Here is a 20,843-nt window from a genome sequence, read left to right on the forward strand (position 1 = left end):
CGGGGGGCTGGTGGGGGGGGCAGAGTAGATAGTAAAATAACAATGGAGTGGTTTAACCAATACACACACAGACACACTGGCGCACACACACACACACACACATTCACATTCATGCACACACGCAATACACAAACATACACACATTCACAAACACACAGACAAACCCATATTCACTGGCACGCACAAACACACACACACACGCACGCACGCACACACACACACAAACACACACAAGGCACCTTTTGACCAGTGTCAGGGACAGACTGTCTCTCTCTTCACAAGGCCTTACTAGCTCCCACTGGTTGTTGTTCTTGTTGACCACATTTCACACACACACACACACACACACACACACACACACACACACACACACACACACACACACACACACACACACACACACACACACACACACACACACACACACACACACACACACACACACACACACACACACACACACACACACACACACACACACACACACAGTCACACACTCATCCTCTCTCCCCCGTTGGGGGAGGAAGCGGTACAGAGTGACTTGTAGGGAAGTTGCTGACCCAGAGCAATGCGGGGGTTAGTGTACGGCCGTATTGATCCCCCTGATACGGGGCGGGGGGGGGAGAGAGAGAGGGGGAGGGGGGGAGAGGGGCGGGGATTGATAGATGGACAGATAGAGGTAAAGGACGGATAAATCACTTTGGCCAGAGATGGGGGGGGAGGGGTCAAACGCCAGTGTTACGGGTGAGATCCTAATCAGGAGATTGTGATCTCGCTGGAGAGAGTGAGCAGGGGGGGGGGGGAGGAACGGTAAAACCTGTGGATGTGACACGGCTGCGATAATAAAGAGGAAGGTGTCTGATGGAAACTCAATGGAGCTCCAGTTATCTGATAGGAGGGATGGTCCTCTGACAAGACCACTCTAGACACACACACACTCAGGAACACACGCACACACACTGAGACACGCGTGGCAAACACACACACACACGCATTCAGGAACACACACACACACACACACACACGCACACACTCAGACACATTCAGGAACACACACATACACACACTGAGACACACGTGGCAAACACACACACACACACACACATATTCAGGAATAAACACACACACACGTGAACAACGCACACACACACATTCAGGGATACACACACACACGCACACACATTCAGGAACAAACAGATACACACAATTAGACACACGTGGAAAACGCACACACACATACACACACACACACACACACACACACACATTCAGGGATACACACACACACATTCAGGAACAAACAGATACACACTGAGATACACGTGGCAAACACACACACACACACACAAACACAAACACACACACACGCACACACATTCAGGGATACATATATACACACGCACACACTACTTACACGCATGAAGATAAACAGCCACATCCCCTAGCCCCCCCCTCCGTTTCCAGGACGCGCGGGGGGACTTCAGGAGGACATTATAACGTTTGAGTAACGGGGGGCGATCGATGGCTCCATTAAACATTAAGAAGGGGCCGCTATATTGGGGCGGGGAGCCGGTGAGTTAGGAGTCAATAGACGGCAGGATTCATTACGGGCGCTACGTGTCCCGGCTGACAGCGCTTTGTGCGGGACGCGCCGAGCGGCGGCCGCGGCGAAGGAAACAGAGATTTACGAGCGGTCAATGACCGTTTAGAAACAGCCAAGTTGGCGCGATGTGAAGTGAAGTGGAGGGCGGGGAGTAGGGCGGCTCTGAGGGTCTGACGGACGGCCGTACACCTCCGGATCCCCCCCCCCCTCCCGGAACCCCCGGAGGACGCTTCTCAGAGTAGTTCGGGACGTCGTTGGTTTGAATCCACTCGGTGTTTTTTGGAAATGTGGAACGTGTATTTAGTTCACCGTGCGAGGGTTAGGGGGCTGACTCCCCTGTCAGGTCGATGTGTTGTTGGGTCGAGTCCCGCATTTCAAATTCTGCGTTCAGATTTCTACGTTTGGTTCGAACTACTGCTACTAAAGGACTTCATTAAAGTGTGAGATAGAAAGCCTCTACCAGCGGTCGGTCGATCGATGCGGAGGAAGATTCAGGAGCAGGAGGGCAAAGATCATTCTGGAAGAAAGAGCTGACTGAGCTCAATCAAACCATGGAACATCTCAGTCACACACACGAGCAATGCTTTTCTCTCTATCTTTGTCTTTCACCATATACACACACACGCCAACCACCCACACGCAACCAAACACACACACACACACACCAAGCATACACACACACACACACACAACCACACACACACACACACACACACACACAAACACACACACACACCCACACACACATGCCAACCATATCCCAACACACACACACACGCCAACCATACACACACACACACACACACACACACACACACACACACACACACACACACAGAGACTGAACGCTCTCACACACTCCAAACACGCACACAAACAAACCAAGTTGGGTCACAGTAGTCCGTCAAAGCTCTCCTTGACGTCATGAACGATAGATTGTTGTCTCGAAGGAGAAGTGAAACTCTTGTGTTGGCAAAACTCAACTGAACATTAACTCCCTTCACATGATGGGCGTCCCACATCACATCCTGTTGAGTGTCACAGGAATTGATTCTTCTGCCAGTCCTCCGGCAAACTGCCACTGCCACTCTCAGCCACGTGGTCGGGACGGTTCTGCAGCAGGTATCTCTCAACAAAGCTTTAGATACTCAAGGAAGCCAGGACCCCTTATCAGGGAGAGAGAGAGAGAGAGAGAGAGAGAGAGAGAGAGCAGTAAATCTGATAGTGAAGAGATGCTAATAGACATGGGTGCCCCTGGGCTGTTAGAGAGAGAGACAAAGGGAGAGCGAGGGTGAGAGAGAGAGGGCCTTTCCTTCTCTGAGAGGCACGGGGTAGAGAGTTTAGTCAGTGAAGCTCAGGCTCACCTCACAGGGAATCTCTCTCTATCACTCTCTCTGTCTCTCCATCTCTCACTCTCTCCCTGTCTCTGTAAGTCAGACCATCCCGCTCTAACAGGCTTTGTCTCTCCATTAAATTCAAGAGTTTTATTGGAATGGAAAATAAACATTGACATCTTCATTATCTCTCTCACTTTTTCTCTCTCTCTCTCTCTCTCTCTCTGTCTCACTAGCCAATGACCTGAGAAGCTTCACACGCAAACACGTACGCACACACTCACACATGTATTCAGGCACACACACCCACACACACACACACACACACACACACACACACACACGAAGTAAGTGTGCACGCACACACACACACACACACATTCATACACACACATAAACACATACATTCACACACACAGGCGCACACACATCCAGCACATGTTTCCAGGCGTCATGAGAGAGCCTGCCTGGGCTGTTGTTGAGATGATCTGTGATGAATTGTGTTTCATCAAGTTTCTCTGTCTCTCTCTTCCTCTCCTCTTTATTCTCTTTGCCTCCTTCGTTGTCTTTCGTGTAACTCATTTCATTCACTCCTCTCGAATCAATTTCAGTTCCCGTCTGGGGTAATAAAGGTCATCTGATTTTGATTCACATGTTACAAACTGAAGTGACAGAGAGGAAAATGACAATAGTAAAGAATCAAATACAGATCATTGTGGTATACAGTGAGAGTCCTCTGTGCTCCTCTAGCGTGGTCTGTTTCACTGTATATACAGTGAGAGTCCTCTGTGCTCCTCTAGTGTGGTCTGTTTCATGGTATATACAGTGAGAGTCCTCTGTGCTCCTCTAGTGTGGTCTGTTTCACTGTATATACAGTGAGAGTCCTCTGTGCTCCTCTGGCGTGGTCTGTTTCATGGTATATACAGTGAGAGTCCTCTGTGCTCCTCTAGTGTGGTCTGTTTCACTGTATATACAGTGAGAGTCCTCTGTGCTCCTCTAGTGTGGTCTGTTTCACTGTATATACAGTGAGAGTCCTCTGTGCTCCTCTAGCGTGGTCTGTTTCACTGTATATACAGTGAGAGTCCTCTGTGCTCCTCTGGCGTGGTCTGTTTCACTGTATATACAGTGAGAGTCCTCTGTGCTCCTCTGGTGTGGTCTGTTTCATGGTATATACAGTGAGAGTCCTCTGTGCTCCTCTAGTGTGGTCTGTTTCACTGTATATACAGTGAGAGTCCTCTGTGCTCCTCTAGTGTGGTCTGTTTCACTGTATATACAGTGAGGGTTCTCTGTGCTCCTCTAGTGTTGTCTGTTTCACTGTTTATACAGTGAGAGTCCTCAGTGCTCGTCTAGTGTGGTCTGTTTCACTGTATATACAGTGAGGGTCCTCTGTGCTCCTCTAGTGTGGTCTGTTTCATGGTACATAAAGTGAGAGTCCTCTGTGCTCCTCTAGTGCGGTCTGTCTCACTATACAGTATATGCATTGAGTCCTCTGTGCTCCTCTAGTATGGTCTGTTTCACTGTATATACAGTGAAATTCCTCTGTGCTCCTCTAGTATGGTCTGTTTCACTGTATATACAGTGAAAGTCCTCTGTGCTCCTCTAGGGTGGTCTGTTTCACTGTAGAGGAACCAGGTGTAGCTATTCACACGTTCCTGGTCTACTTGACATGCAATTGTTGGATGACATCACGAGATTCTGCACCTCTCCGTGGGAAGCTGGCATGTTTCTCCTGGTTCTCCTCTGTTCTCCTCCTGGTTCTCCTGGTTCTCCTCTGTTCTCCTCCTGGTTCTCTTCCTGGTTCTCCTGGATCTCCTCCTGGTCCTCCTGGTTCTCCTCCTGGTTCTCCTCTGTTCTCCTCCTGGTTCTCCTGGTTCTCCTCCTGGTTCTCCTCCTGGTTCTCCTGGATCTCCTCCTGGTTCTCCTGGTTCTCCTCTGTTCTCCTCCTGGTTGTCCTCCTGGTTCTCCTGGATCTCCTCCTGGTCCTCCTGGTTCTCCTCCTGGTTTTCCTCCTGGTTCTCCTCCTGGTCCTCCTCCTGGTTCTCCTCCTGGTTCTAAAGGAGCCCGGGCCGCGTTCCAACAGTCTGAGTAATGAGCGGCAGTGAGCCTAGCTGTCGTGCGCTACAGACTCCCAGAGGCTCTGCAGTTGGCGACTCGGCGATAAACATCCAGAGTAAGACTCTCCAGAGCCGCCGCGAACCGGCCCTTTAATGGTAGGAAACACCAGGGGAGGACAGGGGGTTCAGCAACCCCCCCCCATGGCTGGTCAAAATGGCCGACGGCTGGGTCAGTGACAAGGAACACGCTCCCTCGCTTCACGCTCCCAACTACAGTATCTTAATTCCCATATTTGGAAAGTCTTGAAAAAAAAACGGCTTTATAATCAAAGCCTACGAGGTTGTTTTCCCAGTGGCTCTGGTGAGTGTGTGTGTGTGTGTGTGTGTGTGTGTGTGTGTGTGTGTGTGTGTGTGTGTGTGTGTGTGTGTGTGTGTAATAAGGATTCCCAGAGGGATGCTAAAGTGTTTTCCCACCAGTTCTACCTCCATATGTTCCAGCTGTGAAGCTCATTGTGTTAAGGAGAGGTGTTGGTGTTAGTGGATTTGTGTGTGTGTGTGTGTGTGTCTGTGTGTCTGTGTGTGTGTGTGTGTGTGTGTGTGATCCTCACCCTTGTTTGTGCTGGCGGGTGTGTGGGGGTCTGAACACCCCTAAATTCCCACACCACCAGAAACCCCCACCAGTATCACCAGCACAAGCCTCACCATCAACACCAACAACACCACCAGCCCCACCAGTATCACCTTCCCCACCAGCCCCACCAGTATCCCCAGTATCACCAGCACCACCCCACCAACCCCCCAACTCCACATGTAATGATCCACTTCCTAAAGCAATCAACCATGACCGTCACCTTTCACCCTGGCAACACCCCCACCCCCTCCCTCCCTAGGCTGTTCTCCACCACCCACCCCCACCCCCACCCTCCCTAAACCCTCCTCTTCCCACCCCCACCCCACCCCACCATTGTCATAATGTGTGAATGGTCCGTCTCCACCCAACAGCCTAGTCTAAAAGGGTCCATATCAGTACATGGTGGACGTGGAGACACAGAGACGGTCTGGAACATGGAGGAGGAGGAGGAGGAGGAGAGAGGGGAGGAGGAGGAGAGAGGGTGGAGGAGGAGGAGGAGGAGGAGAGAGGGTAGAGGAGGAGGAGGAGGAGGAGAGAGGGTGGAGGAGGTAGAGGAGGAGAAGGAGAGAGGGGAGGAGGAGAGAGGGTGGAGGAGGAGGTTGAGGAGGAGGAGAAGGAGAGAGGGGAGGAGGAGAGAGGGTGGAGGAGGAGGTAGAGGAGGAGGAGAAGGAGAGAGGGTGGAGGAGGAGGTAGAGGAGGAGAAGGAGAGAGGGTGGAGGAGGAGGAAGAGGAGGAGGAGGAGGAGAGAGGGTGGAGGAGGAGGAGGAGGTAGAGGAGGAGAAGGAGAGAGGGTGGAGGAGGAGGAGGAGGAGAAGAGAGGGTGGAGGAGGAGGTTGAGGAGGAGGAGAAGGAGAGAGGGGAGAAGGAGAGAGGGTGGAGGAGGAGGTTGAGGAGGGGGAGAAGGAGAGAGGGGAGAAGGAGAGAGGGTGGAGGAGAGAGAGGAGAAGGAGCAGTAGAAAAAAACAAGCAGAAGTAGTATACTTTTTGGAAGACTTTGGAAGTCATAGTCAGTTTTGAGAGGTCTTTGGACAGAAAGAAAAAACACCTCCGGCCCAAAGACTGTTGGGACGGAAGCGAAACACGCACCATCAGTTTCTAGGAAAGGTGGTTTACTTCTGTTTTACCTCAAAATCGCCGTCCATTCATATTAAAATAGTCATGGCTTCCATCCGTCCTATCTGTCTAGTGACGGTGTAAACACCGTGTTGGGGGGCCATCATTTACTGTGTTCAGGCCCACAACTCCATCAGGCCCCAACACCTCCAGATCCCTCGCTACCCTCCCCACCACCACCACCACCACCACCACCACCACCACCACCACCACTCAACCCAAATTCAGTGTAACAAGAGCTGGCCTGTGGACAGAGTGACGTAGCGTTTTAAAAGGAAAAGACGGGGGTCATACTGCCCCGAAGAGAGAGGGAGGGGAGGAGGAGGAGGAGCACATAACTCCACCCTTCTGTTTACAACGCTGACCTGTACACCACGCTCACGGCTTTGGCGTCATACGGACGTTCAGGGTTGAATTCATGGATAACCCCCGGGGTTCGATGTAAATGTTCGAGGCTGCAGTTAGTTTATTTTTCCTTAAACAAAACCCTTCCCGGTCATCTCGGGGCCAACGTGTGGGCCCCAGACAGACGGGCTCCCGGAAGCTGGGGCCCATTGTGTCTGTCTGGGAAGCCTGGCTATAAACAGCCTCTAATCCCTCCTCATTCTCTCCCTAAGCCGCGTTTCCTCACCTGTCTTGGGAGGGAGCCGCATACCTGCAGCCAGGTGTGATCGCCACGCCTCCCCCGCACGTCCGCGCACGCTATCCTGTTTACTCTGCTTAACGAGTTTACTCCGCTTAACGAGTCAACACTCAGAGAGCATCCTAACCGGGCCGGTCCCACCCGGGCCGCTGGAGGGGTCTCCAGCGAGCGTGGGGAGCGGGGGCAGACCACTGGAGGTTGTGTCTGTGTGTCGTGAGGCCAGAGACTCCCTGGCAGGTCACAGTGTTTTCCACCGATGTGGCGTTTTTTCAGTATTCTTTTTCCAGCGGAGGACTTTGGCCGCTGCCGCTGTCAACCGACCTGCAGCACGCAGGAAGGGAAACCAAATTAAGTGTCGATTCATGAACTGATATAGACCGAGAGTGATTCCAGCGAAACCGAGAGAAAACAATGGATCACACATTTTCATGAAATTCCCAGTTCTCCTTTCTACAAAAAAAAAGCAGAACCTCAGCGCAGCGTGTTATGGTTGTTATGATGTTATGGTTCAAGCCGAGGTACGGGGCACTACGAGGCGCCTTGCTGTTCTTCCCGGCTGCCCCTCCTACCTTTCAGAGTCATCGCACTCTGCTGCTGCTTTTTCTGAATGGGCTCCAGTGTGTAATTACCTAGCCCAGCTTTCAGTGTGGCCCATTCCACAGCACTCTACGCCCTGCACGCACGCACACACACACGCACACGCACACATACACACGCACACGCATACACGCACAAATACACACCAGATTAACAACACTCAGGTATGTGCACACACACCACACGAAAATCCATCCAGTATACAAAGAATTGCACACAGCCACTCACACACACAGCCAAGCACACACACGAACACACACACACACACACGCACACACGCACACACACAGGCACACACACACACACACACACACACACACACACACACACACAGCCACACAGCCACACACACACAGCCACACACACACACACACACAGCCACACAGCCACACACACACACACACACACACACACACAGACACCCCGCCACACACACACACACACATAAACACAGGCCTTTCCCAGCTGGAAGTGCACAGCTGCTGTTTACCCGACAGGGACCAGAAAAACATCCTGTACAGTTCTGGGTGAAACCTCCCCTCCCACCATAAACACCGCCCTCCGCAGGGGGGGGGGCCCAGCCCCCACAGGCCCCCTGTTGCGGGGGCCATGCCACCCCCATAGACGCTCCAAGGTCCCATCGCGGGGGAATGGACGGAAGGACGCAGAGACAGAGAGAGAGAGACGAGAGGTGGCGGGTTAACGAGGGCGGCTCGTTGTCCGTCACAGAACAGAGGATGAGAGATGGGGGGGGGTCAGGGATACGCGAGGACCAGGAGGCGTTTCCAGAGGTCTGGGACGGGGGCGTGGAGGTCCGGTCCTGACCGGACTGAGCCGGTCTTCCTGCTGTGTTGTCTGGCAGACGGAAGGAATGGTCGCTCAGGCCACGCACGTCCCAAACGCCTCTGTAATGCGTCTGTGAGTGTGATGGCTGTGGGTGTGTCTTGGTATGTTTGTGTGTGTGTGTGTGTGTGTGTGTGTGTCTGTCTGTCTGTCTGTCTGTCTGTCTGTCTGTGATTGCGTCTGCTGTGGGTGTGTCTTGTTCTAAGTGTGTGTGTGTGTGTGTGTGTGTGCGTGTGCGTCTGTGTGGACATGTGCTGTGGGTGACGTGTGTGTATACAGGTCTGATGTGTGTCTGTGTGTGCGCGTGTGCGTGTGTGTCTGTGTGGGCGTGTTTACATGTTGCCTGTCTTTGAACATGAGGGTCATTCTAGACTCTGGCTGCCATGTGAATGGATCCCGGCTCCTGGGAGGAGGAGGGACCTGTGATTCCTCTAGAGTCAGGGGGGCTGTTCCTCTGCCTTCAGGGGGGCGGGGGTCATGAAACCTGACCTATGAACCCTGACCCCTGAGACACCGAACATAACGTTTGGATTTGGTTAAAATCGACTCAATGTGTGTTTGCATTTGTGTCTGTGCGTACCTGTGCGAATGCGTGTGTGCATTTGTGTGCATATCTACGTCTTTGCGTGTGTGCATGCGTATCTGTGCATACATTTGTGTGTGTGTGTGTGTCTATATTTTATGTGTTTTTGTGTCTGTGTGTATTTGTGTGCGTCTGTCTGTGTGTTTTTGTGCCTGCGTGTGTGTGCGTCCGTCTGCGCCTGTGTTTGTCTGTGTATTTTTGTGCGTCTGTCTGTGCGTGCGTGTCTGCCTGTGTATCTGTGTGTGCTAACCCCCTGCCCCCCCCCCCGCAGCGGTGGCGTTCCACAGCCCCCCGGTCACCATCAAGAAGGAGCCCCAAAGCCCGGGCTCCGACCCCAGCCAGTCCTGCAGCCACAAGCAGGGCTTCAGCTACCCCCACCCCGCTGCTGCCGCAACCGAGCAGTGCCTTTACGCCAGGTACCCTCCTCCTTTACGCCAGGTACCCTCCTCCTTTACGCCAGGTACCCTCCTCCTTTACACCAGGTACCCTCCTCCTTTACACCAGGTACCCTCCTCCTTTACACCAGGTACCCTCCTCCTTTACACCAGGTACCCTCCTCCTTTACACCAGGTACCCTCCTCCTTTACGCCAGGTAACCTCCTCCTTTACACCAGGTACCCTCCTCCTTTACACCAGGTACCCTCCTCCTTTACACCAGGTACCCTCCTCCTTTACACCAGGTACCCCCCTCCTTTACACCAGGTACCCTCCTCCTTTACGCCAGGTACCCCCCTCCTTTACGCCAGGTACCCCCCTCCTTTACGCCAGGTACCCTCCTCCTTTACACCAGGTACCCTCCTCCTTTACGCCAGGTACCCTCCTCCTTTACGCCAGGTACCCCCCTCCTTTACACCAGGTACCCCCCTCCTTTACACCAGGTACCCTCCTCCTTTACACCAGGTCCCCCCCTCCTTTACACCAGGTACCCCCCTCCTTTACACCAGGTACCCCCCTCCTTTACGCCAGGTACCCTCCTCCTTTACACCAGGTACCCTCCTCCTTTACACCAGGTACCCTACTCCTTTACACCAGGTACCCCCCTCCTTTACACCAGGTACCCCCCCCTCCTCCTTTACACCAGGTACCCCCCTCCTTTACACCAGGTACCCCCCCCTCCTCCTTTACACCAGGTACCCCCCTCCTTTACACCAGGTACCCTCCTCCTTTACGCCAGGTACCCCCCTCCTTTACGCCAGGTACCCCCCTCCTTTACGCCAGGTACCCTCCTCCTTTACACCAGGTACCCTCCTCCTTTACGCCAGGTACCCTCCTCCTTTACGCCAGGTACCCCCCTCCTTTACACCAGGTACCCCCCTCCTTTACACCAGGTACCCTCCTCCTTTACACCAGGTACCCTCCTCCTTTACACCAGGTACCCTCCTCCTTTACACCAGGTACCCCCCTCCTTTACACCAGGTACCCTCCTCCTTTACACCAGGTACCCTCCTCCTTTACACCAGGTACCCTCCTCCTTTACACCAGGCACCCTCCTCCTTTACACCAGGTACCCCCCTCCTTTACACCAGGTACCCTCCTCCTTTACACCAGGTCCCCCCCTCCTTTACACCAGGTACCCTCCTCCTTTACACCAGGTACCCCCCCCTCCTTTACGCCAGGTACCCTCCTCCTTTACACCAGGTACCCTCCTCCTTTACACCAGGTACCCCCCTCCTTTACACCAGGTACCCCCCTCCTTTACACCAGGTACCCCCCTCCTTTACACCAGGTACCCCCCTCCTTTACACCAGGTACCCCCCTCCTTTACACCAGGTACCCTCCTCCTTTACGCCAGGTACCCTCCTCCTTTACGCCAGGTACCCTCCTCCTTTACGCCAGGTACCCTCCTCCTTTACGCCAGGTACCCCCCTCCTTTACACCAGGTACCCCCCTCCTTTACACCAGGCACCCTCCTCCTTTACACTAGGTACCCCCCTCCTTTACACCAGGTACCCTCCTCCTTTACACCAGGTACCCCCCTCCTTTACACCAGGTACCCTCCTCCTTTACACCAGGTACCCCCCTCCTTTACACCAGGTACCCTCCTCCTTTACACCAGGTACCCTCCTCCTTTACACCAGGTACCCTCCTCCTTTACACCAGGTCCACCCCCCCCAGGTCACTGCATGCTACTGAGGACCAACCCCTCCTCACATCCATGTCGGTTCAGTATCGCCGTGGAAACGATCCTCCAAAGATGTTCAGACCATTCATGTAACTGTGGATCCTGTGTGTGTGTGTGTGCGTGTGCGTGTGCGCGTGCGTGCGTGTGTGCGTGTGTCTGTGTGTTTTCAGTGCCTATGAGCAGAAGAGGACTGCAACGGGAACCAAGACCCCGTGTCCCGGGACCCCAATGTCCCCCATGCAGCAGCACTTCTCCCCCAAGCCCGCGGCGGCCGGACGGCCCGAGCCCGCCTACATGACCCCCCCCGGCCCCCCGGTGCAGCCCCAGCTGCCCCACCAGCCCCACAACTACCCCACCACCCCCAGGTGAGAAGAGTGAAGGGTCAAAGTTGGTTATTGTTGGAGAGGAGCCTTGTTGTGATGAATGTGTGGGTGAACATGTGTGCGATGTTGTGATGAATGTGTGGGTGAACATGTGTGCGATGTTGTGATGAATGTGTGGGTGAACATGTGTGCGATGTTGTGATGAATGTGTGGGTGAAAATGTGTGCAATGTTGTGATGAATGTGAGGGTGAAAATGTGTGCGATGCTGTGATGTGAGGGTGAAAATGTGTGCGATGTTGTGATGAATGTGTTGGTGAACATGTGTGCGATGTTGTGATGAATGTGTGGGTGAAAATGTGTGCGATGTTGTGATGAATGTGTGGGTGAAAATGTGTGCGATGTTGTGATGAATGTGTGGGTGAAAATGTGTGCGATGTTGTGATGAATGTGAGGGTGAAAATGTGTGCGATGCTGTGATGTGAGGGTGAAAATGTGTGCGATGTTGTGATGATGTTTGGGTGAACATGTGTGCAACGTGAGGGTGAGCTTGTGTGCGATGTTGCGATGACGTGAGTGAGGGTGAACCTGTGTGATGTTGTGACGATGTGAGGGTGAACCTGTGTGATGTCGTGGCGATGTGAGGGTGAACCTGTGTGATGTTGTGGCGATGTGAGGGTGAACCTGTGTGATGTCGTGGCGATGTGAGGGTGAACCTGTGTGTGATGTCGTGATGATGTGAGGGTGAACCTGTGTGATGTCGTGATGATGTGAGGGTGAACCTGTGTGATGTCGTGGTGATGTGAGGGTGAACCTGTGTGATGTCGTGGTGATGTGAGGGTGAACCTGTGTGATGTCGTGGCGATGTGAGGGTGAACCTGTGTGATGTCGTGGTGATGTGAGGGTGAACCTGTGTGATGTCGTGGTGATGTGAGGGTGAACCTGTGTGATGTCGTGGCGATGTGAGGGTGAACCTGTGTGATGTCGTGGTGATGTGAGGGTGAACCTGTGTGATGTCGTGGCGATGTGAGGGTGAACCTGTGTGATGTCGTGGTGATGTGAGGGTGAACCTGTGAGGGTGAACCTGTGTGATGTCGTGGTGATGTGAGGGTGAACCTGTGAGGGTGAACCTGTGTGATGTCGTGGTGATGTGAGGGTGAACCTGTGTGTGATGTCGTGGTGATGTGAGGGTGAACCTGTGAGGGTGAACCTGTGTGATGTCGTGGTGATGTGAGGGTGAACCTGTGTGATGTCGTGGTGATGTGAGGGTGAACCTGTGTGATGTCGTGGTGATGTGAGGGTGAACCTGTGAGGGTGAACCTGTGTGATGTCGTGGTGATGTGAGGGTGAACCTGTGTGATGTCGTGGCGATGTGAGGGTGAACCTGTGAGGGTGAACCTGTGAGGGTGAACCTGTGTGATGTCGTGGTGATGTGAGGGTTAACCTGTGTGATGTCGTGGTGATGTGAGGGTGAACCTGTGTGATGTCGTGGTGATGTGAGGGTGAACCTGTGAGGGTGAACCTGTGTGATGTTGTGGTGATGTGAGGGTGAACATGTGTGATGTTGTGGTGATGTGAGGGTAAACCTATGAGGGTGAACCTGTGTGATGTCGTGGTGATGTGAGGGTAAACCTATGAGGGTGAACCTGTGTGATGTCGTGGTGATGTGAGGGTGAACCTGTGTGATGTCGTGGCGATGTGAGGGTGAACCTGTGTGATGTCGTGGCGATGTGAGGGTGAACCTGTGTGATGTCGTGGCGATGTGAGGGTGAACCTGTGTGATGTCGTGGCGATGTGAGGGTGAACCTGTGTGATGTCATGGTGATGTGAGGGTGAACCTGTGAGGGTGAACCTGTGTGATGTCGTGGTGATGTGAGGGTGAACCTGTGTCCCCTGTGGCCCCCCCTCCAGCTCCCGGTACCAGGTCCCCCAACCGGAGCCCGTCTGCCCCCAGTTCGCCCCCCCCTCGGGGCAGAGCTTCCAGCGCATGTCCTCCGCCCCGACGGGCGGGGGGGGAGGAGCCCCCGGAGGAGGAGGAGGAGGAGGAGGAGGTGGGGGAGGAGGAGGAGGAGCAGGAGGGGTCTTCCACCGCCAGCACTCGGACCCCTGCCTGCCCTACCTGCAGCAGACCTTCAAGCAGGAGTACATGGACCCTCTGTACGAGCGGGCGTCCCGCATGGCGGCCGGGGGCCACGCCCCCCACCCCCACCCCCACCCCCACCCCCACCCCCACCCCCACCCCCAGTCACACCGGTTCCCCCCCGCCCACATGCTGGTGAAGCAGGAGCCCACAGACTACACCTACGACCCAGGTGAGTCCTACCCTGGGGGGGGGCCTAGACCACTGGAGGGGGGGGCTAGACCACTGGAGGGGGGGGGCTAGACCACTGGGGGGGAGACCAAGACCACTGGAGGGGGGGGCTAGACCACTGGAGGGGGGGGGCTAGACCACTGGGGGGGAGACCAAGACCACTGGAGGGGGGGGCTAGACCACTGGGGGGGAGACCAAGACCACTGGAGGGGGGGGCTAGACCACTGGAGGGGGGGGCTAGACCACTGGAGGGGGGGGGCTAGACCACTGGAGGGGGAGACCAAGACCACTGGAGGGGGGGGGGCTAGACCACTGGGGGGGGGGGCTAGACCACTGGAGGGGGGGGGGGCTAGACCACTGGGGGGGGGGGGCTAGACCACTGGGGGGGGGGGCTAGACCACTGGGGGGGAGACCAAGACCACTGGAGGGGGGGGGGCTAGACCACTGGGGGGGGGGGCTAGACCCTGTGGTCCTGTCCCTCTGGGTCTAATGCATTCTGTTGGAGGGGAAGACTGTACTGCTCCCACACACACACACACACGCACACGCACACACACACACACACACACGCACACGCACACGCACACGCACACGCACACGCACACACACACGCACACGCACACGCGGGCGGAGAGAAGCCATGACACATTCCCAGCGAGAGCGGACACATGTTTGTGAACGCTAATATGTAATATTTATAAATCTATAAATCCGTATCGGACGTTAGGAAGCAGAAACAAACGTAAACCCGTTGAGTTATGAACCGCTGCTGACAGCCAATGACAGACCGGACCAAGGGCCACGTAACCAACGACAACTGGGCTCCACCGTGGACAAAATGTCCCCCCCACCCCCCCCTTCTCTCCAACGCCTCCTTTAAACTCCTCGGCACTTCGTAAAGGCTGAACAGATATATATCTCTGCTGCTCTCTCTCTCTCGTCCCACCTTCCCTGTCCCTCCACGGGGGGAGGGAGAGAGAGAGAGAGAGCGAGAGAGAGCGAGAGAGTGGAAGGGCGAGAGCAAGAGAGGGAGAGAGAGAGAGGGGGAGAGAGAGCGAAAGAGAGCAAGAGAGGGAGAGTGAGAGAGAGAGAGCGAAAGAGGGCAAGAGAGAGAGAGTGAGAGAGGGGGACAGAGAGAGCGAGCAAGAGAGAGAGAGAGAGAGGGAGCGAGAGAGAGGGAGTGAGAGAGAGAGAGAGAGAGAGAGAGAGAGAGAGAGAGAGAGAGAGAGAGCACAAGAGGCAGAGGAATTTCATTGAGAACATGGAGGCTCTGAAAGCCTAGCGTCCCGGCGGGACGCAGCAGGAGTCGGGTTGCACGGCGCTTCCTCTTTCTGCAGGAGGATGAACTCATAATGGAAAAATGAGCGTAGCCGCAGTAACCTGAGCCTCTCACTGGCTCCCCTGGAGGGGGAGGAGGGGGGGAGATGAGGGGGGAGGGAGGAGGTGAAGGGGTGGGTGGGAGGTGAAAGCGTTGCAGAGGGGAACAGCAAAGCCTGGGGCGACTTGAACAAACCGCAAGTTAGCCCAGCAAACCAGGTCTCTCTCTCTCGCTTTCTCGCTCTCATGTTCTGTCAGGTCTCTCTCTCGCTCTCTCATATTCGGCCTCTCTCTATCTCGCTCTCTCAGTCTCTCTCATATTCGGCCTCTCTTTCATATTCTGCCTCTCTCTCTCGCTCTCCCTGTCCCTTTCTCTCTCTCATATTCTGCCTCTCTCTCTCTCACTCTCTCTCTCGTTCTCATATTCTGCCTCCCTCTGTCTCTCATATTCTGCCTCTCTCTCTCTCACTCTCTCTCGTTCTCATAGTCTGCCTCCCTCTCTCTCTCATATTCTGCCTCTCTCTCTCTCTCACTCTCTCTCTCGTTCTCATAGTCTGCCTCCCTCTCTCTCTCATATTCTGCCTCTCTCTCTCTCTCTCTCTCTCTCTCTCTCTATCCCCCTCTCTATCCACCCCCCTCTATAATGAAACGAGGCGGTATGGAATGGGACACTGCGCCCTGGTCCTCGTCCACCTGTGTTGTTAAAGCAGCCATGGAGGTGAGAAGTCAACCGAACCTGCGCCGCGATGCTTTGTTGTGGTTCCCACCCGTCTAACGTCACGCCGCGGCCACGGACAAAAGGACAGCGCCCCGAGCCTTGAAACCCGCCGCACTTTATGCATTATTTAAAAAACGCCGACCTGGATTCCTTTTGTGTGTGTTTGTTTCTGAGGACATCCACACCACCGCTTGCGTCGTTCACGGAGGGGCAGCTCGGATACGGCTCATAGTTAAAGCACTCCGACCTGTTGGAGCCAAAGCTACGCAGAGAGCGCGTTTAGTTTTAGAGTTTGTAGCGCGACACTTAAGGCTTAAGGGATTGTTATGGTTCAACGTCGGTGTAACGCAAGGGGGTTTTGCGGCGACGCAGCAGCAAGGGCTGTGATTGATCCGCTCACTAATACCCGACGCAGAACCAGAACACGTTCACGACCGCGTCGGAGCGTCTGCGTGGTCATTGCGTTGAGTCGACATGGAACCCTAAGTGAGCCTTTAACGCAGCTTGCCCACTGCATCCGTCCGTCAGCGGACGGCGGAAGGCGTGTCTGACGGATTGGGGAGTGGTATTTGCTCGACGGAGCCACGATCTGATTGGCTGACAGATCCGTCGCAGCCTGAAAAGTTAAAATTTTCTCAACTTCTGAACGCAAGAGACGGGGCTGACGGAGCGCACGGACCCACAATGCATTTCGGGATCGCCCCAAGCAAAGTCAATGAGCTCCGTCAACGGACGGATGCAGTGGGCAAGGGGCGTAAGAGGCAGGAAGGTGTCGTCTGAATGCCAGAGCAGGGCGCAACAACTCAACTCCAACTCAAGTCACTCAACATTTGGGCCACAAACACTCTAGAATCTAAATCAGGGGTCCCCAACACGGCGCCCGCGGGCACCAGGGCGCCTGCAGGCCTGTTCTAAACATAGCACAACTCCTTCTGGAACAACTCTTTCTCACCTTTTTTAAGTCATTGTTGATAATAATTGTGAGAAATCATTAACATGATCAGTGGCTTCACATAGATGAGTATCATTAATCATTGATAATAATAACTAAAGGCAAACTGAGCAAATTTGTTATTTCAGAAGAGTGTATCAAACTGGGTGCCCTTCGTATGACTCAGTACCCTTGAAGTAGCTCTCAGGTTCAAAAAGGTTGGTGACCCCTGAGCTAGATGAACATAACTCCCACCTTTCCCTGAGGCAGAGGCTGGTACATTAACGTACATTCTTAGTAGAGGAAGGAACAGATAAGCTGCCATTATCTCAGGAAAAGTGCAATGAAATGCATAGTCTGTTCTAGAAGGAACATGTTTCTCATGTGGTCGATAAAGAGAGTATAGGTCATAAATCTTTAATGTTCCCTACATATCGTAGCCCTTACATTGAGCCGCTCACGTACAGTAACACGGTGTTAGCCCCCTGCTGCCCACTCTGGGGTGGAGGGGATTACAAGGTCTGCAGTCGCGCTTGAACATCGGGCATTTCATCACTTCATCAGAGCCATTGTGTCGCATGAAAGCCCAAAATGGCTGCAGCACCGAGCGCAGGGTTGACCCCTGGTGTCCTTTTGCCCTCTCTCTCTCGCTCTCTCTCTCTCTCTCTCTCGCTCTCTCTCTCTCTCTCTCTCTCTCTCTCTCTCTCTCTCTCTCTCTCTCTCTCGCTCTCTCTCTCTCTCTCTCTCTCTCTCTCTCTCTCTCTCTCTGTGTCTTGTCGTAGCGGGAATACGTATTATTTACAGTTTGATCAAGTGCCCTCAGGGTGGAAGGCTCTGGTTGCCCCCCCCCCCAGCCCTGCCTCTGCCTTCTGGAGCGAGGCCAGAGAGTGGTCCACTCTCACACCTTTTCTATTTAACTTATCGTCAGTCTCGCAGACAAAGAAACGCTTTGAGTCTTGACAGACCGACAGACAGACAAATACAAAAGCCAGAAATAACGACACACTCGGTGACACCCACATCCGTCTCAAAGTGACACATTGCAGGATCTTAAACGAGTTTAAAAAAAGAGAAACAAAGACTTTCAACAGATTCATAATCGCGCAGCCCTGCACTCCGGCGAGTGTGGACCTGTTTGGTTGTTTCAGCGCGCTAAGTATTTGGCCCCAAGGTTAATGAGGAAAGAGAAGTTCTATTTTGGGTGAATGCTGCTATCCGAGTCTGTCAATGATGTGCCCAGACAGAGCAGACATCGTATACTGTACTCTGCTCTACAGCAGGCCTGCTCGCTCAGGGCCTAAAAATACCAGCGGAGGGAAGACAAGTGATATGATGATAAATCCAACATTTGTCCTTGCAGTGTTAGGGCCGATCAAACATAATATTCACACGGTACTCTCCCGTTCGCTCGGCTGAGATTTCACTCAGATAAGCTGTCCGGGGTAGGACTCAGGATACAGAACACTGTGTAGCATGTGTGCCGCTGCCCTTTAAGAACATGTCAATATCAGTCTGAATGCTGCCTCTTTGTGTTTAACAGACGTGCCTGGCTGTCCTTCGATGTATCACCATAACGAGGTCTACCCAAACCACCAGCACAGCAACGAAGGTAAAGTTCTGTTCTTTGTCACGACACTCCTGTTGAGAGTTGATTATAATCTGAATTCTTTGGGGAGGTCTTTGATGGTTCCAGGTAGCCAATCTTTAATCGTTTCTTTGCTTTATCTAAACGGAACATAATTGGCTACAGATTTGCCCTCATTGGCTTACCAGGCCAGAGGGCCTGTGTTTCCATTGGCTAACCGGCATGTCTCCATATTCCCATTGGTCCCGCCCTCCCTCAGACCTAAATTTGGAGAGTAAATAAGGAAGAAATAGAAAGGAGAATTTTTCTGCAATTAAAGAATCAAAACAATCCACTCTTCCACGTCAGATGTTTGCTTCCCAGCTGTGTGCACTTCAGTATACCGATGAGTTATTATAGTCCAGCCGCAGAGTGGAGGGAACGTGACTCCTGAAATGGCCCGCCCTCTGCAAGTTCTTACTGGGAATCCTCCCACTCAACAAGCTCCCGTATTCTTTCCTAAGTTGACGAGGAGTACACACTTGAAAATCCTTCATGCTGGATAGCGCTCGTCTTTGTGAAGAGATGTTATTCAGACTACGGCCCGGGTCCAATTTTGGTCGCTGGAAACTCCTCCAACAACATCCTCTCTTGTCTTACAGGCTTTCTGTTCGAAAACGACTCCCGCGTGGTTCCAGAGAAGTTTGAAGGTACACACGAACACTCACGCACCCACACACACACACACAAACCCACCCACGCACGCACGTACACACATGCACACACGCACACACACACACAACCACGAACACACATTACCACAACGACTAGCTTGATTGATGACTCACTTAACCGCCCAAGAGGAACAAGGCCGGAGCGTCAGCCGGTGGCGCAGCGTCGCCTCCAGATGAACGCACGCCTCCGCTGGCGTGCGACACGCTAAGAACACGCTAAGGTGCCGCTCAGTTTAGAAGAAGGAACTGGGAGAGACGAGAGGTCACGATGCTCTGCAGGAGGGATTACACAATTGGCATTTGAATTTGAATTGCAGCTTATTTCTTTCCCATTGTGCAGCAGTTGGCTGGGGTTACAGGGTCGCCCGAGGGCCCTGGGATGGTTAGAACAGTTAGAACAGGAGAGAGAGAGAGAGAGAGAGAGATAGAGAGAGAGAGAGAGAGAGAGAGAGAGAGAGAGAGAGAGAGAGAGAGAGAGAGAGAGAGAGAGAGACTAATGTATTTGCGAATGTGTGTGTGCGAGTGTGTGCATGTGTGTGTGCGAATGTGTGTGTGTGTGTGATTGCGGGTGTGTGCATGTGTGAGTGTGCGAGTGTGTGTGTGTGTGTGTGTGCGTGCGTGCGCATGTGTGTGCCAGCTCTCTCACGGACCTGACTAGTAACCTAGCCCCGGTCCTCGGGTTCCCACACTCTGCACACAGCGTATCCTATAACCTGTAAATAACCAATTTCACAGATAAACATATATCCCCCTCCGTGCATGTGCGTAACACTGTGAACCACTGGCACATGTCGTTCACACTACAGGGTTCACGGTCTCTCCTGTTCCTCCTTCAACGCGATACGTCAGTGTCACCGGGATACGAGCGGTGTCGTGATATGATGGTGACAGCGTGACGTAACCTGGTCATTGATATCAGATCAGAACATGAGGTCGGATTTAAACGTAGAGAACAAAAGCCGACCGCGACTTTGGATAACCCCTTCCAAAGGTCTCTCACTCCCATAACTGGAGTCACCTGGATCTGTTTTGTGCTTGTTAGTTTTTAAGTACTCTATTTAGAAACGATCCGATATGTGCGATGGCCTGTAAACTTAATTGCGAATAAAACGACCTCCCAAACGGGCCCCGAACCCTATGACTCAGGAGGAGTAACGAGAAAACCCAACGCAGCTGTTGTGACGGCACCAGAGCCCGTCTGGATACCGACCCAGCGCCTTCCCACAGCGGTGTGGTCCGGACCGCCGCCCCCCCGCTGCTACCTTAAGGTAGTGGTCCGGCAACCTGCTGCTCCCTTTAGGTAGAGTTATGGTCGGGAAAGCTGACGCAACACAAAGACCACGCAGGCGCTTCGACGCAGTGGTGAACCTGTTCTGGTTCTGCGTCTGGGTTTACGTTGGCGGACCAATCAGCCTCGACCCAAG

At 53.5% G+C, this 20,843-nt stretch overlaps 1 protein-coding gene across 1 annotated transcript in view; it reads left to right on the forward strand.

The window, feature by feature from the left end:
• Positions 1 to 5,205: 5,205 nt before the first annotated feature.
• Positions 5,206 to 20,843, forward strand: part of LOC307091537 (ETS translocation variant 4-like) — a gene marked incomplete at its 5' end in the record, with an annotated part of 18,051 nt that continues 2,413 nt past the window's right edge. Inside the window, 8 exon segments of the mRNA XM_079759174.1 lie at positions 5,206 to 5,266; positions 5,660 to 5,752; positions 9,673 to 9,817; positions 11,694 to 11,888; positions 13,756 to 14,156; positions 18,662 to 18,730; positions 19,348 to 19,395; positions 20,611 to 20,687. Of these exon segments, the coding sequence (XP_079615300.1) occupies positions 5,206 to 5,266; positions 5,660 to 5,752; positions 9,673 to 9,817; positions 11,694 to 11,888; positions 13,756 to 14,156; positions 18,662 to 18,730; positions 19,348 to 19,395; positions 20,611 to 20,687 (1,089 nt within the window).

The sequence above is a fragment of the Pollachius pollachius genome, assembly GCF_949987615.1.
Source record: "Pollachius pollachius genome assembly, contig: scaffold_102, whole genome shotgun sequence".
Classification (NCBI taxonomy): Eukaryota; Metazoa; Chordata; class Actinopteri; order Gadiformes; family Gadidae; genus Pollachius; species Pollachius pollachius.